General features: G+C 45.4%; 1 protein-coding gene and 1 long non-coding RNA gene across 12 annotated transcripts in view; one reads left to right on the top strand and one right to left on the bottom strand.

The window, feature by feature from the left end:
• The window catches only part of LOC126052411 (uncharacterized), a 151,951-nt gene that overhangs the window by 30,257 nt on the left and 106,970 nt on the right, over positions 1 to 14,724 (bottom strand). The gene's annotated exons all lie outside the window — the stretch shown is intronic.
• The window catches only part of LGR6 (leucine rich repeat containing G protein-coupled receptor 6), a 157,027-nt gene that overhangs the window by 49,412 nt on the left and 92,891 nt on the right, over positions 1 to 14,724 (top strand). For all 3 annotated transcript variants that reach the window (XM_049833015.1, XM_049833016.1, XM_049833014.1), the window contains one exon: positions 12,231 to 12,302. In XM_049833015.1, coding sequence (XP_049688972.1) covers positions 12,231 to 12,302 — 72 coding nt within the window. The remainder of the gene's footprint in view (positions 1 to 12,230; positions 12,303 to 14,724) is intronic.

Below are 14,724 nucleotides of genomic sequence, written 5' to 3'. Positions count from 1 at the left end.
ATTGAGGTAAACATGATCTTGGGCACAGGGGGAGTTCAGGGTTGGCTGCAGCATGACGGTGCGAGGATGCTGGTGTAGGGCAAGGTGCTACATGCAATCAAGATGGAGATGGGGCTTCTCACCTCTTGGCCAGGCTGTGCTAACAGGAGAGCCTCTGCCCCCAACACAACCTTCCCTGGATAAATCCCACTTGGGACCTTGACTTTTGGAGATCTGCATGCTTTGTCTTCACAGAGGTTTCTAACAAGTATTAGAGAAGCACTCCCTCTCCTTGAGGTCAAGGATTTGGGCATAAAGCCATCAGCTTGCATCTGGCACTTTAAGTGCTCATTTTCCTCTGACCTAAGATCTTTTTTCACCTTCTGTATAGAAGAAACCTGTTATCACTGGAGCTAACAGTCTGCTCTGAGGAATCACAGGCAGGAAAGCACAGGCTTCTCATCGAAGTTTTTCCTATTATTTCTGGCCAGCAAACCTCTTGTGCTTTTCCACGAACTTTAGAGGATTGGTCAGAAGTGCCAAATCAGGTACAAGCCTCCATACCTGAGTAACTGGATTCCTGTTCTTTGCGAGAATGATGCAGACACAGCTGCAGCACTAACATTTGGCAAGTCCAAGAGGTCACATGCAAGGGGAGGAAGCCCATGTAAAAGTCTCTGAATGCCAAGCCTTACTCCCTCTGCCAGCTCTTTGTTTGTACATTGGTCTCTCCCTGACACTTGAACCACCTCTCTGTCCTAGCACATGGGTTTTCAGATCGGGGCCCTGGAGATAACACAGATGGCTTCAAAGCAGTGTGCCAGTGAAATACAGAAACTCATCATATTTCCATCGGGGGGAGATGGGGAACAGCTGTTCAGGCAATGTCTTCTGTGTCTAAACACAGTGCAGCACCAAGACCAGGTTTCCCACAGTGGTAGTGCCTGGCACCCTGCAGGGTCCCATGCTAGTAGCTTGCTCATGAGCTGCAAAAGGATCTGCTTATGATCTGCAGGAAAGCCAGGTTTTTCTCTGAGAAACAGTTTCCTAGAGCAAAAACTGCTCTTCATCAAATGCAAAAGTTTCCAGGCAACACACAGATGTCATCAAAATTTTTGAATGAAAACATATTGGAGACATTTGAATCTGAAGTGAAGGATTTTGTTTCAATTGGGGTTTCATTCTACCTCTGTTTTTTTTCAAATTCAGCCTCAGGTTAATACGTGCAGGTGTTGTCTGTCATTAAATATTGCATTGTCATGGCTTGGCTTTTAGTGAATGAAATGTTTTGATGTCAGCATAAAGCATTTCAATCAGCCATTCTGACATTTTCAACTAAAAAATATATCAGAATTTGTCTCCTGTAAAATATTTCCAAAGTTTGCCTGCTTCTTCCAGTTAGTAACAGACACAAACTCCACAGAGATTCAGTAGTGCATTTCCTCCAACATGCTAGTTCACGTGTACTGCTTTATTTGCTAGTCTATGGACTTTGGGATCAGATTCTGCCCCATACATGAGCTGGTGTAACCCCCTCAACATATGAGTTGCAGGGGAAGAGGCAGCCTGGCCCAGTGCTCTTCCAGTAGTGCCTTGCCCCAGTTTTTCCCCATCTCAGCAGCTTTTGCCCCCTGCTCAGGTAGAACTCACACACCGTCTGTGACCATACAGTCTGCCAGATCCTTTCTATAATTTCTTGCCAGCCAGAGAGCTAACAGAAATAACCACGTGTTGCCAGATCCCCTCAAAGTGAAAGAAACCAGCAGGTTCACGTACACTTCTGGTCAATTACAGGCTATCAGTTTCCTGCCCGCCAGGATGGGTTCTGCCATCTCCTTTCAGTGGGTGTGAAAGTAAATGGAGTGGGGCTGGAGATGATTGGCATCAGCGGTCAGGGATTCCTGAACAACCCTGGGGGGTGGGGGGAGTGGGGCAGAAGTTGGCAGTAAAGGGAGGATGAGTGCAATGAAGAGAAACAGGACAGAGGTGGCTGCTCTGGCCCAGATGTGCAGGGGTATCTCATGTGCAGAAATTAACTGTGGGCACCTTAGAAAGAGTCCAGCAGGGCTTTCAAGTCTCAAGCAGAGGTGGAATTCAGTATTCAGAGACCTTTTTTTCCCTAATTCAAATACTGCCTCTGCTTAGACTTCCAGCTGATATCTGGGGCCAAATGCACTTTGTGCAGACCTTGTGCAATCAACGGAAGGATGTGAATAACAGTGTTTGTTTGTGCCCCTGATATGCAGTTGGAAGCATGTCTATGGCATGTGTGTGCAGAACACGCTAGCTTCACCTCAGCCTGCTCCTAAAAGGAGAACCAGAGCTTGCAGCAAGTGCTCTGAATCAGGCCGCGGTACCAAGCTGGTAGTCTGAAAGCCAGTCCCAGTCAAGGACATACTCACGAAGCACTTGGGCCACGGGAGTTTCCACCCATACTGGCCCAAAATGAAAGCTGGCCAGCTGAAAGCTGGCATCCAGCACAGCCAGGCTGTCGCTGTTGGGTGTTTGCTCATGTGAATTCACGAAGAGCCACTGGGAGCAACAAGACAACTTGCAAGAACCTCTTCTTCTGCATTGCCTTCAACCTGGTTTGTCCCCCATGCCCCAGGTCCTAGGCATGGTTTAGGCACTCGTGAGCCTGTTGTAGCATTAGAAAAATCATGCTGAATAGTCACAGGTAGATTTATCCTCCATTAATTTGTCTTGTATCTTTGTCTTTTGCCTTTATAGGGGGACTCTACAAAATTCTTTACCAGCAATTTGTAGCTAAAAACTACATCCTCCTAGTGCATCAAACCAGTGTCATCTTCTTTGTCACACGTCTCCTCACATATCACTTTGCCAAACAGAGGATTTCTGGTATCTTCACCTGTACACCAACTCAGTTCCTTAGACCCTGTTCCCTCTATGATCCATCTGCTCCTTCAGTGTCTGCTTTTTTGGTACAGTCCATCAAGCCATGCTTTCTAGGTGGATTATTTTCTCTTCCAGGAATATCTCCAAAGCAATTCACTTCTGTTCCCAGCATGTGAGCTCCAACAGGGGTTCAACCGTTGTGCTCCCACCACTTCCTCCCATGTTAGTGCAAGTGGCACAGGAGGGCTGCAAAGCCCTTTACTGTGCTGAAATAAAAACAGTCTTGTGCACACTACACAAACTGCCCACAGAGGTCTTCTTGGAGGTGCTGGGCAGGAGCCTGGAGCAGGCAGAGCAGACCATAATAAACAAGCTTCCTTCTCAGGCACTGCAGTTTGCAGAACAGCTCCAGTCTGCTGGCAAGTGTCTCTACTATGGAGTTTCTGGCTCCCTAGAACAGCCTTGTGGCTTACAACTAACCTTGGCTTGCCTTGACCTGCTTTCTACCCTTCTGCATTGCTCTTTCTGGGACACAGCACCATGCCCCCCAGCCAGGCCTCGGGCGAGTGTGGCTAGTGTCCCAGAGCAGAGCTGGGTAAGAGTTTCTCAACACATTTGTTTTCATAAATATCCTGCCTTAATCAAAGCAGAAGATGCCAACTTGAAAACACAATATTTCTATGACTCAGTTGATTTCAAGGACATTTGTGTGGGGAATGTGACGGATGCACCAATTGTATTTGTTTGCTGTTTACTGCTCATTATCTCATTCAAAAGGCTTTGGCTGGGCAGCAAAGAGGAAGATGCTCCTGTGTTTACCTTTCCCTGGTAGCTGTTCTGGGTGTTAAGAGGACACCTACTCCAGCAGAGTGAGAGGTTTCATTTGCCATGAGAATGTCTAGGTCTGTTCCCAAAGAGCCCAGTGTGTGGGGAGCCAGAACCCAGCAGAGACCTGGATAAGGGTGGGGAACAAACCCACACTCAGGACATAAGGGAATGTGAGGCTCTTTCCAGGATCTAGTGGAGACCATTTAGTTGCTAAAAGTCAGGACATTACTGAGCTGGGGCTGCTCCAAAGGACACAGTGGGTAGAAAGGACATTTGCTTGCAATCTCATTTTTCTTGCTTTAAAAAAAATGTTCCTTGCTCTCATTCATGCCCCAATATTTCTTTTTAGTTTAGAGGTTCTTTAGGTTTTGATGTGCTCACACTAAGGAAAAAGTTCATGTTGACCCAGTTCCAACACTAGCCAGCTCTAAATCCCATTATGTGAGGCAATAAAAAACCATAAAAAGAGTTTTAAAGAGGCTGAGTAGTCTTGCTTGGACACTTCCAGGGTAGAAAGTAATTTCTTTTCAAATTATTTTTGCTTTAGAATGTCCTTTCTGAGATGATTACTTTTAATGTCAAAGATGGAGAGGAAAACAAAAAAAACCAAACCACAACACAACAACCAAAAAAAAACAAAAACAAAAAAAAAAAAAAAAAAACAAAACAAAAAACAAACAAACAAACAAAAAACCCCACATTTCTTATTATTTTGATCAACCCAAACCAATTATTTTTGGACTTCTGTTTCATGGGAGTCACCAAAAGCATGAGCTTGCAGAATGGTATCAGAAATGAGAAATATGGTCCTTGCCCAACATCCCATCCAAAGCAGCCTTCTGCACTGACTGGTCTGTCTGGAAGGTGAAAGCAGAGGAGCTGGGAGGAGGCTCCATGAGCCTCCCCCTCAGTTTGGTATATGAGACTCCCCTGCTCCAGTTGAAGCAGCTCTGTGCTAATGGGCACTGGAAGCACAAGGGTACTTGTACACCTGTAGGCCAGAAGATGTTAATGTCCATCATACACATAAGAGCTATATCCAGGAAGACAAGCCATCTTCTCCTTGCCCTGTCACAGCACAAGTGCTTTCCCCTTTTATCACCATGCAGACTTTCCGCTGGCAACTAGGACAGTTGCAGCCAGGAGACGGACCCCATGAGAAAAACCTCTAGGACCACACTCAGCAAGATTCACATTTTGCCTTTTGGGAAAAAGTGTCCTCATGTTCTGATCCAAGTTTCATCTCTGCCCCACAGCACGGTGGCTTCTGGAGGCAGCTCCTTGCTGCTTCTCAGACATGTGTCCTCCATGTGGCTGCAGCCTCTTCTGCCAAGTAATCTACCCTTGGCTGTGTACCCCACACCTTCCTTTCTCGTCTGCTGTCAAGGGAGAGCCCTTCCCCTGGCAGACCCTGTGGGCCCTGGGATGAGGTGATATTAATTGACAGCCTTGTCCTGGCAGAGGGTTTCTAAAAGTTATTTCTTGTTCTCACATTGACCATTCCCAGGAGCAGTAATGCATTACTGCTCTGCTCAGCCCCTTTCTGCTCTCCTGCATGGAGGGCACGTAACATGGTGCAGAGACAGGGCAGCTACAGGAGGAGCTGAAAGTGGAGTAGCCAGAGCGGCATGAGAGTTGTGCTTGCTGTAGGTCACTGCTACTCACTGCACAGACCAGACTTCTGAAGACCTGCTGATGCAGGGATGGGCTTAATCTCACCCTGGCAAAACTGGCCTTGGCTGAGTCTTTATTATTGAAACATTGTGGAGATCTCGGATAGGGCCTACACATGGGGGATGATCTAAGATGACTGATATATTTTCAAACATGGAGAGGTGGGAGTAGAAACACGTTCTGCTCTTGCCTATTGCAGTGATATGGAATTGAAGCAGGGCTGGTGCCTCCAGATATGGTGTAATGCAAATGAGCTCTTACTGCTTTGATCTCTTTATCTTCCCTTTCTCCTTTCTTTATGGAGACTAACTTTAGTGTAGTTTTCAACCTGCAGGCTTTTAGGAAAAATTTCAGCTGGTTCTATGGCTTCAAGTACTATTCTATCTTCAGCCCCAGCTTTACCCCAAGCAATTCAGGCGTTTTGTGGTGACCTCGGAGATTTCAAGATAAAGAGGAAAGGAGATAACAGGAACCTTTATGAATCACTCCAGTATAATCTGAAGAATTTCTAAAACCATCATTTATTGCCTTTGGGCTTCTTTTCTAAAGGTGGTGTAATTGTACGTTTTTTACTGGATGCTAATGAGAGTGGCCAGAAGATAGGTAGAGACATTGCTCATCTCTTAGTGATTTCAGAGAGACAAGAGTGTTTCATGCCTTGCAAGAACAGATCTAGTGTTGGACCTTTCCAGGATAAGGATGGGAATTTTGGTCTAGTTTGTAGAGTTTCCACAGAAATCAGAGTGCTGGACTGGGAGACCTTAATGCTATAATTGTGCAATTATTTAATCAAGAGGATACCAGGTCATTAGCTTCTCCCCACAATCATAAAAATTTCTGCTTAACTGCCTGAGTGTAAGGAAGGTCTTTTTTATGGTCCAGGAATCCATGTGTTCAGCATCAATGCTGAGAAGAGCTAGCTTGAGCCTGTGCTGGGAAGAGAGCATATTAATATCCTGAACATCTTGAAAAACGCGAAGATATTCATGTAGTGGAGCAATTTAGGGCTTGAGAAGACAGCCACCATTTGGGATTCTTGTTAGCTTCCTGTAGGCTCAAAACCTGAGGACAGCAGTCAGATATGTTCTTTGGGGTGACCCTGTCTCCTTACAAAAGAGGAGCACAAGGTCCATTTCCCTAAATACTGAAAAACCTGTCCAGTGGCTTGGGCAATGTCTGTCATCACTTCCAGCTGTTGCCACATGCATGGGATTTCACTGAGGTATGAAAGAAGCCAGAAGACCATAGAGTACCCTGCTGCTGACTCCCTGAAGGTCTGCCCCTTGAAGCACACACTGTGAGCAAACAGAAACCTTGTAGATCAAAGATCTGCTTGAAGGCAGCTACTTCCCCCAGCTCTCATGGCAGGAGGACACAGTGTTCTCATCATGCTGAGTAACAGAGGGACCCATGGAGAGCACCTCAGGAGACTGAAGTTAGTGACCAGACTTTCTGCCCCTCCGGAGTACAGAGAGAGATGGCTGGGCAATGTCCTCTCTCATGCACAGTTAGGAGCTGCTCTGTCTTTAGGAAATCTAGTCCTGTGATGGCTTCCAGGAGAGCAATACCTCTCTACTGGTCATGTGCACTTTGCAGATCTTGAGCCAGATGCACATCTGGCTCTGAAGGCTATGTGCGTGTCCTCAGCCAAAACTGTATCACTGCAGATTTCACCTTCAGACCCTCCTGACTGAGCAGACATAATCTCATTGTGCTACTCTAGCGTGGCTTTAGGTCTGTTGACTTCTGCTTGTGTTAATTCACATTAGAGTGCATCTCTGGGGAAACACTTTGCTTATGGTCTGGGAAGAGGTATAACAGGAGCTTCAGGGGTGACGGGCAGGGTTCATCTCACCCCAGTTTTGTGGGCAACTTTTAGACACTTTGAGTTTGTGTGAGACACTTCAATCTGCTGTCCCTAGAGGTAAGTCCTGGGGGTATTGCTCAGGCCTATCTTGGGCAAGTATCTCAGGGTGCCCTTCATGCAGACCCACATATTGTAGCATAAAAAAACCTTCCCTTTTGGCCTAAGAGCACACACTTCTACAAGGTCCCACAGGTGCCTTCACCAGAGCTGAGTTGCTGGGACTGTGCTGCTCTGCAGGGACATTCATAGCTCCATGTTTCAGAGCACCAGCACCACAGCCTGCATCACACCTGCCTGAGCAATTATGCCAAAGATAAATTCTTTTGATCTTTAAAGCTCATATCATCCCTGAACTAAAACACTGTGGTAACTGTCTCATAGCACTGGTAGAGAGCATGGCAGACAGTCCTACTGGGATACCCAAAGCATGCTGTGTGTCACATCATTTTTTGGTAAGGAAGATCAGCTAATCAGTGAATAATCAAAGGTTGTTCATGAAAGAAGGCGACATCAAAGCAAATAATTTAAGGAACCCCTCGAGGGCCAGAGGAGTTGTAAGGTCTGAGGCTGAATCACATGAGCTCAGTTTCCATGAACTGTGTCTCAGTTTTCCTGCAGGTACAAGTTAGAAATGCTTACGATAAATGTTTAGAATTAGTTGGGGAAGGGGGGGATGTTAAATCACACTAATTATAGCCATGATGGCTTTGGTGGAGTGCCATTTGAAAGCATAGGTAATTCCAACACCTAATGCAAGAGGCCTTAAAAGACATTGCTTCATGGGTAAATGGGGTGATACCAGAACAGAGTTTCAGTTCTGGGAGTAATAGAGTAGTTCACTTTACTGTTAGCATTTCAGACCACAGCCATGCAAAATGATTTGACAGCGAAAGGTTTCCTGCTTTTATTTGGTAGCTTGCAGAGAGGACGGACAGGCTAGTCACTGGGAAAAGAGGAACACAGGAGCTCTGGGACAGGAGACGGATGGCTTGTCCCAGTACACCAGTGCAGTGTCATGAACTCAAAGGCAAGAATCTGGACAGTTCCTCTGCTGGTCCTATACTGCAAGCCTGGGTGAAGCTGTAGCACCCCATTTCCTCTCCTACCTTTCTAATTTCTTTTACAGTTTAAGAGACTTTTGAATTTGAATTATGTTCTTTGTGCATTTTTATAATGTCTGCTATAGTACGATCCCCATCTTTGTAGTGGTTTCCCAGTGCAAATTACAATAGCCGTGCTTAGATATGAGTGACCCAACACTTGTTTGACTCCACTGGATGCTAACCAATCAAAAGAGAGAGCTATTTTGGAAAGTCAAAGTCAGTAACAGCACTGAGAAAGGTCAGAGGAGTCCCTAATCCATTTAGTCCATGAATTCCTAATCCTTCTGCCAGATGTTGCTGAAAAAAAAAAAATCCAACAAGGTTCAAATACCATGGGTTCCTTTCAAAATTAAATGTGGCTGGCTGAAGTAACCACCCCCAAACACTTGAAGAGATAAATAGCTTCTCTGATTACTCTGACAGGAAGCATTTCCACTCTTGCATGCAGTTGGAACATACATAACACAAGGAACCTTACTAAAAGGAAAAGCATGAGGCTTAGGAAAACACAGCAACAAGTCAACAACATCTTTATGTGAGTAATAAGTCAAATATTTACCCCCACAACACTTCAGGCAAGAATCCTGTGCCTCAGCTTTCACACAAGCATGGACAGTCTGTGGAGAAACATCTCGTACTTTTGTGGCTAGCAAAATCACTGGGTCCAGGACTGTGCTCAGGAAGTTCATTTCCAGACCTTGGAGGAACTCGTTCTTCCTTCACACCATCTGTCCTTGCACCATCCCCTCCATGCTGTCCTTATACCATGGCTAGTCCAGGAACTCCACCACACCAAGCCAGGTGCTCTAGGGGAGCTGGTGTGGGGCCCCTATGGGATATCACGCTGCAGAGTTGATGGTAGAGCTGAGTCATTGGCACCATACTTGCCCCACTGTTCATTAGCTAGCACACCACTACCAGGGTTTGTACTATGGGCCTTCCCTTTTCAGTATTGTGAGTGTAGCTGTGTTGCACTCGAGTCCTGCAGGACTGCAAACCACCACAGCATCCAAACACCCAAAACATCAGTGAGTTTTAAATAAAATGACCTTAAATGTTCCCCATGCAATAGCCTTGGAAATCAGGCCTGGATTTTTCTTTACTGCCTCAAGAGATGGTGGGAGAGAGCCCCTTTCCTCAGACCCGTCCATGGCCAGGAGCCCCAGGGGTGCAAGAGGGCAAGAGGGAGGGGAGTGGGGCATTTAAAGAAAAGCCACATGAGGTGGAGCTGTAAGGATGTCAGAGTGATAGGGTAATGGTATTTCTTCTCTGGCTTTTGGAAGATTCCTTCAGAAGCCAGTGTATATTGTTCCTCTTCAGGATATGGATCAAGGGGGAGGAAAGAAGGGGTCAAAACACCTTTGACCTCCCCATTGCCACCAGCCACATACTGCCGTGATGCTGAGGGTCTGCATATCCCTACAATGCTGGTTCACCCAAGGCTACGGGACAGGTGGCTGTCCCCATCATGCCCAGGAAAGGACTGGGCACCCAAAATGCAGTTCAATGAGGTTTGAGAAGTGTGTCCCGCAGTGAGCAAGGAGTATTCCCTACACTGCCAGCAGAAGGCAACTTAAAGAATATACCTCAGAGTTTCAAGGAGATCTTGGGTGTTTCAGATCTGCGTTTTGTTTCATAGCCTTTCATTTTACGTTATTTTTCGTTATTTTTACATTGTTTCACAACATGTCAAAACATCAGACTGATTCATTACAACATAAACAGGAGACACTTTGATGTAGGAAAAAAAGATGGTTTGATGGGTGCTAAGTAGCAACTGCCCTTAGGGATTTAAAAATAAAAATAGAAGCGGCACAAAATAATATTTTAACCCTTCTATTGTATCCTGGGATCATCCAAATATAGAATGCAGCGTTGCACACAGAACAATGCAGATTATAACTTTATTTTTTTATTCATTCTGAAAACAGAATTTTGAATTCTCATAAGTCTTTTGGGGATTTTTCCACCACTTTTTTGGAGAGGAGAAAGTTATATATTAAACAAACAAACAAACAAACAAAAACCCAACAAACTTTGCCAGGAGTATCTTCAAATAGGGCTCATGAAACTGCACAGTTTTGTCCCAGGACATATCTCCAGAGAAACTGTAAAGGCAGGCTTTAGACACTGTCTAGGTGTAACCTACCTCCACTGATGCCAAATAGATCTGGTCAGAAAGCGGTGAAGTTTTTTGTGGAAAATGGTACAAAACGAAGAAGACTACACCCCCAAACTTTTTAAGCCTTTTTACTAGCAGAACTTGGGAATTTTCTCACTGAAGAATACAAAGGAATTTCAGTAATTTTTTCAACAAACCTATTTTCCACTGAAGCAATTTCCTACCCAGAGCCCAAAGCCAGCCTGTGATGCTCCAGGGCATTTGATACGTGACCTGCAGTCTCACATCTTGAGTCTGCTCCCATCTGCACAGCACAGCATCATTTTAACTGAGATCCTGCATACAAGGTGCCTTTTGTATGGCTGGGTTGTGCTGCAGGAATTTTCTCCTTCATGCTTCAGTCCTCATCCTTGGCACAAGCCTCCTTGCTCCATTCATTTGTCCAACGCGAGTTCCCACTGACATTGGCAGGGGGGGAGCACATCCTTCCTTATGCTCACAAGTTTGTGAGTTTCACAGGAGGAAAGAGTAAAGTAAAATGCATTCATTTTTATGTTGTGCCTCCCTATTTTCACATTACAAGAGAAACACCTGTCTGCCTCTGCCACTTAGTCTAAGTAGTCTGAAGGAGCCAAGCGGTGTCCTGTCTATACACAATGACCAAAAATAGTCCCTTCTGCCTCACATGAGTCTACCCAGTGCCTCAGATGACATTTGACTAAGATTGCTTTGTGCAGTAGGGTATATGTCCTGTCCATTCCCATTGGTTTTAACCACACCAGCTTTTAATTCAGCCTCATCTTTCCTCATAGTTGTAAAAATCAATGCTCACTTGCAGTCACCCGGACACAGCTTGCTCTAGACTTGCATCACAAGCACAGTTTTCCTCACATGCAGCTACTCATGAGGGCAGGGTGGCAGCTCTCGAGTATCAGACCTCCTGAAGAGCCTCAGAGCCCAGAAGCATCCTTGTTTTTTCCAGCTACCATCTTGTCTAATGCACCATTTGCTGCAGACTTTGCTACTCTTATATCCTAAGATGATCACAAATCTGCAGTGGGCAGCTCACAGTGACTCAGTAATGTGCCAAAGGCTTAAGACTCAGCACACCCCCTGAACCCCTTGGGTCATGACACAGTCTCCTCTGGGAGGGTCTGTCAGACCCTAAGCAGACAGGACGTGAGCCTCTAGCTGGAGATGGCAAAGGCTGATCCAAGCACAATCAGACACATTCCTCCTACCCCCTAAACTCAGAGTTTGTCACCCACAGAGCCAACCTCCGTCCCTCATTCCTGGCATGTTGTTTATGTTTTCCTGCTTAGAGCAGGCCTGCCCAATAGGACGTACACCTTCTTCCATGGCTCGCTCTCTCCTCAAAAGCAGCTGTCTATCCACATACTGGAAAAGCTCCCTGTGGTGGCTGGCACGACCAGTGGTCACAGAAAGATACTTCTGGGCCCAAGGACATACTGTCCTACTCCAGCATCACTGGGCTTCCTGTTCACTCTCCAAAAATTGTGAGACACTAATACTGCTTATGCTGCTAGGAAATGTCCTAACTTGCTCCATAACCTGGAGAAGCTCAGGCAGACCACCCTGAAGGAGCAAGTGTCTCTCTGGTTACTCCTCTCCATCCATTTGCAGGTGGAGTTTGGGCTGTGTTAAGATGCTAATGCTGAAATGCCATTTGCAGGGACTTCTCATATTCCCTCTTAGCAGAGAGGGGACACAGAGCCTGGGGTTTATTCTGTGCAAACCACAGTGTGACTGATTAGAAACTTCTGTCTTTCTCCCCCACTAGAGATCTGAGCATGAACAACATTAGCCAGCTGCAGCCCAGCACTCTCCGTCACCTGCGCTTCCTGGAGGAGCTGTAAGTATGGAGTGGCCACAACGGGCAGAGCATGGTCGCAGGAGGGGATGGGACACGACACCGGACAGGGTGCCTGTGGCTCTGGTAGCAATCCCCACTGCAGCTACAGACTGAGATGGAAGGAGGCTGCATGCTGGGAGAGGGTTTGTTTGCTACTCTAGCTTAGGGGCTTGACTGAGGTCATTACCTTTAGGCTGAGATGGTGCATGTGTCAAAAGCCAAAATAAAAGAGTACCCAACCCATTATGCAAAAATCAACACTGTACCCTGGAGCAGAGCCAGCAGACAGGGAGCTTCATTCACCCTTCTGTATACAGGGTCCCCCTCACAGCCTCCTGCAGTCCAGAGACACATTGCCGTTCAGGTGGCAATGAGCCTGGGCAATTGAAGTCTGAAAAATTTGCCCCAGAGGCTGAGGTGTCCCATCATGCACCAATGTGTCTGAGCAGGCACACTCAGACACAGCAGCAATCACAATCCCCAGGGACTGGCATGTGGCTGTGTGTCAGTGAAGGAGTGGCCCCACTTCTGAAAGTGTGAAAGTTAACCACCAGCATTATAAACCACTGGAATCCCTTGGGAGCCCCAAAAATGGGAGCGGGGGGGGGGGGGGGGGCGGAGCAGAATATTGAGGTTGGCCATTTCTACATGGTAAATTGTACCTGTATGGTCTTATTCCACTTGACCATGAGAAATACCTCCAGGTGTTATTTTTATGCTGTTGCTCCTTTCAACACAATAGCTTCTGTTGGAAAACACAGTTTCTTCAAAACACTATTATTACGTTGCATGAAATACTAATATTAATGCTACATTTGATGTATGTGTTGTACTTACTGTATATATAACACTTGCTACAGCTTAATCTGTCTAAATGAAAAATTTTGACTTCACTGTATCAATTCTTGCAGCCACCACCATACATGATATTGACATTTCAAAAATGGTATTTTCCAAAATGTGAGAATTTCTTACAGTATAGGTGTTTGCACTACCCTGAAAGGACACATTTTCATCTCCCAGATGTACTAGCCCACATGTTCTGCAGTGGAGCAACCCTGAATCATCAGCATCCAATACTACAGTGTAATTCCAGTGATGTGCACAGGTTGTGGTGCTGACCAGCCTAACACCTTACTGACGTGAGCCTCTGCACTGTGTGACAGTGTGCTGTGCTCAGGCGCCACTGTCATGAGCAGAGTCCTGTCTGTGCATTCAGAAAAGAGTTTGCAGATGAGTGTACATACTGATGTGGACACACATATGCAAAGACAAACTTACTTCTCTGAACATTCAGTCTTGACTAGAGACCAGACAAGATACCAATGTTCATTATTCCCATAACAGGTCAAATCTCACAATTATGAAATCATACTATAGGTTTTTAACTTCAAATGGTCTTCCAACTTGTCTTCATCTGTCTGTAGTTTCTATTCATTAGACTTGCAAGGACCCCAGCTACCCAAACTGCCCTCCCCATTAGGCATTTACAGACTGAGCTGGAGTAAGTTTTTATCCTTTAGCTTTGGAGCTTGAGCTACCCAAGACCTTGCATCCATCTTGCAGCCTTTCTCTTTCCATTTTGTCAACATCCGCATTGAAGTGTGGACACCCAAAGCATTCAGTGGGGGTAGTACAGCTTTTCACACACAGAGGCCATACTCTGTTGTATACAGTTAACAGTTGTCTTGCTGCAAGCAATTGTGTCCAGATTACATGCCATGTACAAACAGAACAGTCTCAACCAGCAATGAATAAATATTCATAGGCTCCAAAAGACCCAGCTTCCCACAGCCAAAAATAATCATGAATGAAACAGATGAAGAGGAAAAATTTAAACAGGAAAATTTGAAAAATAATTGGAAGTTGTTAGAGAACATTTACTAGAGGTTCAAAATGCCACAAGTCCTCATTCGGAAAGCAAAGGTATTTTGACTAGGAAAAACCATCACAGTTAGGAGAAGAAATGGAAACTGCAGCATTATATAGCTATGCATACCCAAGTTCCTGCCTGAATTTGATAGCAGTAAGACAGTAATCTTATTTATGGAAATCAAGTAGTTTATATGAAATCCAGCAAGGAAGGATTTTTATATATTATCAGGAATTAAAAGTGATTCTTTCAACAACAACATCTAGACAGAGACAGTGTGTGCATTATTCATAGGGCTGTCATTGACCAGTAATGCAATTTGCCTGGCATTTCCCCTGCTCTTTTCACTTATATCTTTACCAAACTTTCATCCCAAAACATTACATCAGGACCACGACATTCAGAATGGGATCACCCTCTGTGCCAGGACGTGCACAAGAATCAAGCAAACAAATCCTACCTGTTTACACATCCTCAATAGAAGTTCAGGTTTCACAGCTCAAATCTCTGCAGATTTCATCTACCCAGAACATAGTCCCTTGGGTCTAC

This window comes from Accipiter gentilis, chromosome 29 (assembly GCF_929443795.1).
Source record: "Accipiter gentilis chromosome 29, bAccGen1.1, whole genome shotgun sequence".
In the NCBI taxonomy this organism is placed as follows: domain Eukaryota; kingdom Metazoa; phylum Chordata; class Aves; order Accipitriformes; family Accipitridae; genus Astur; species Astur gentilis.
The sequence above is the reverse complement of the archived record's forward strand: the minus strand, read 5'-3'. Positions and strand labels throughout refer to the sequence as shown.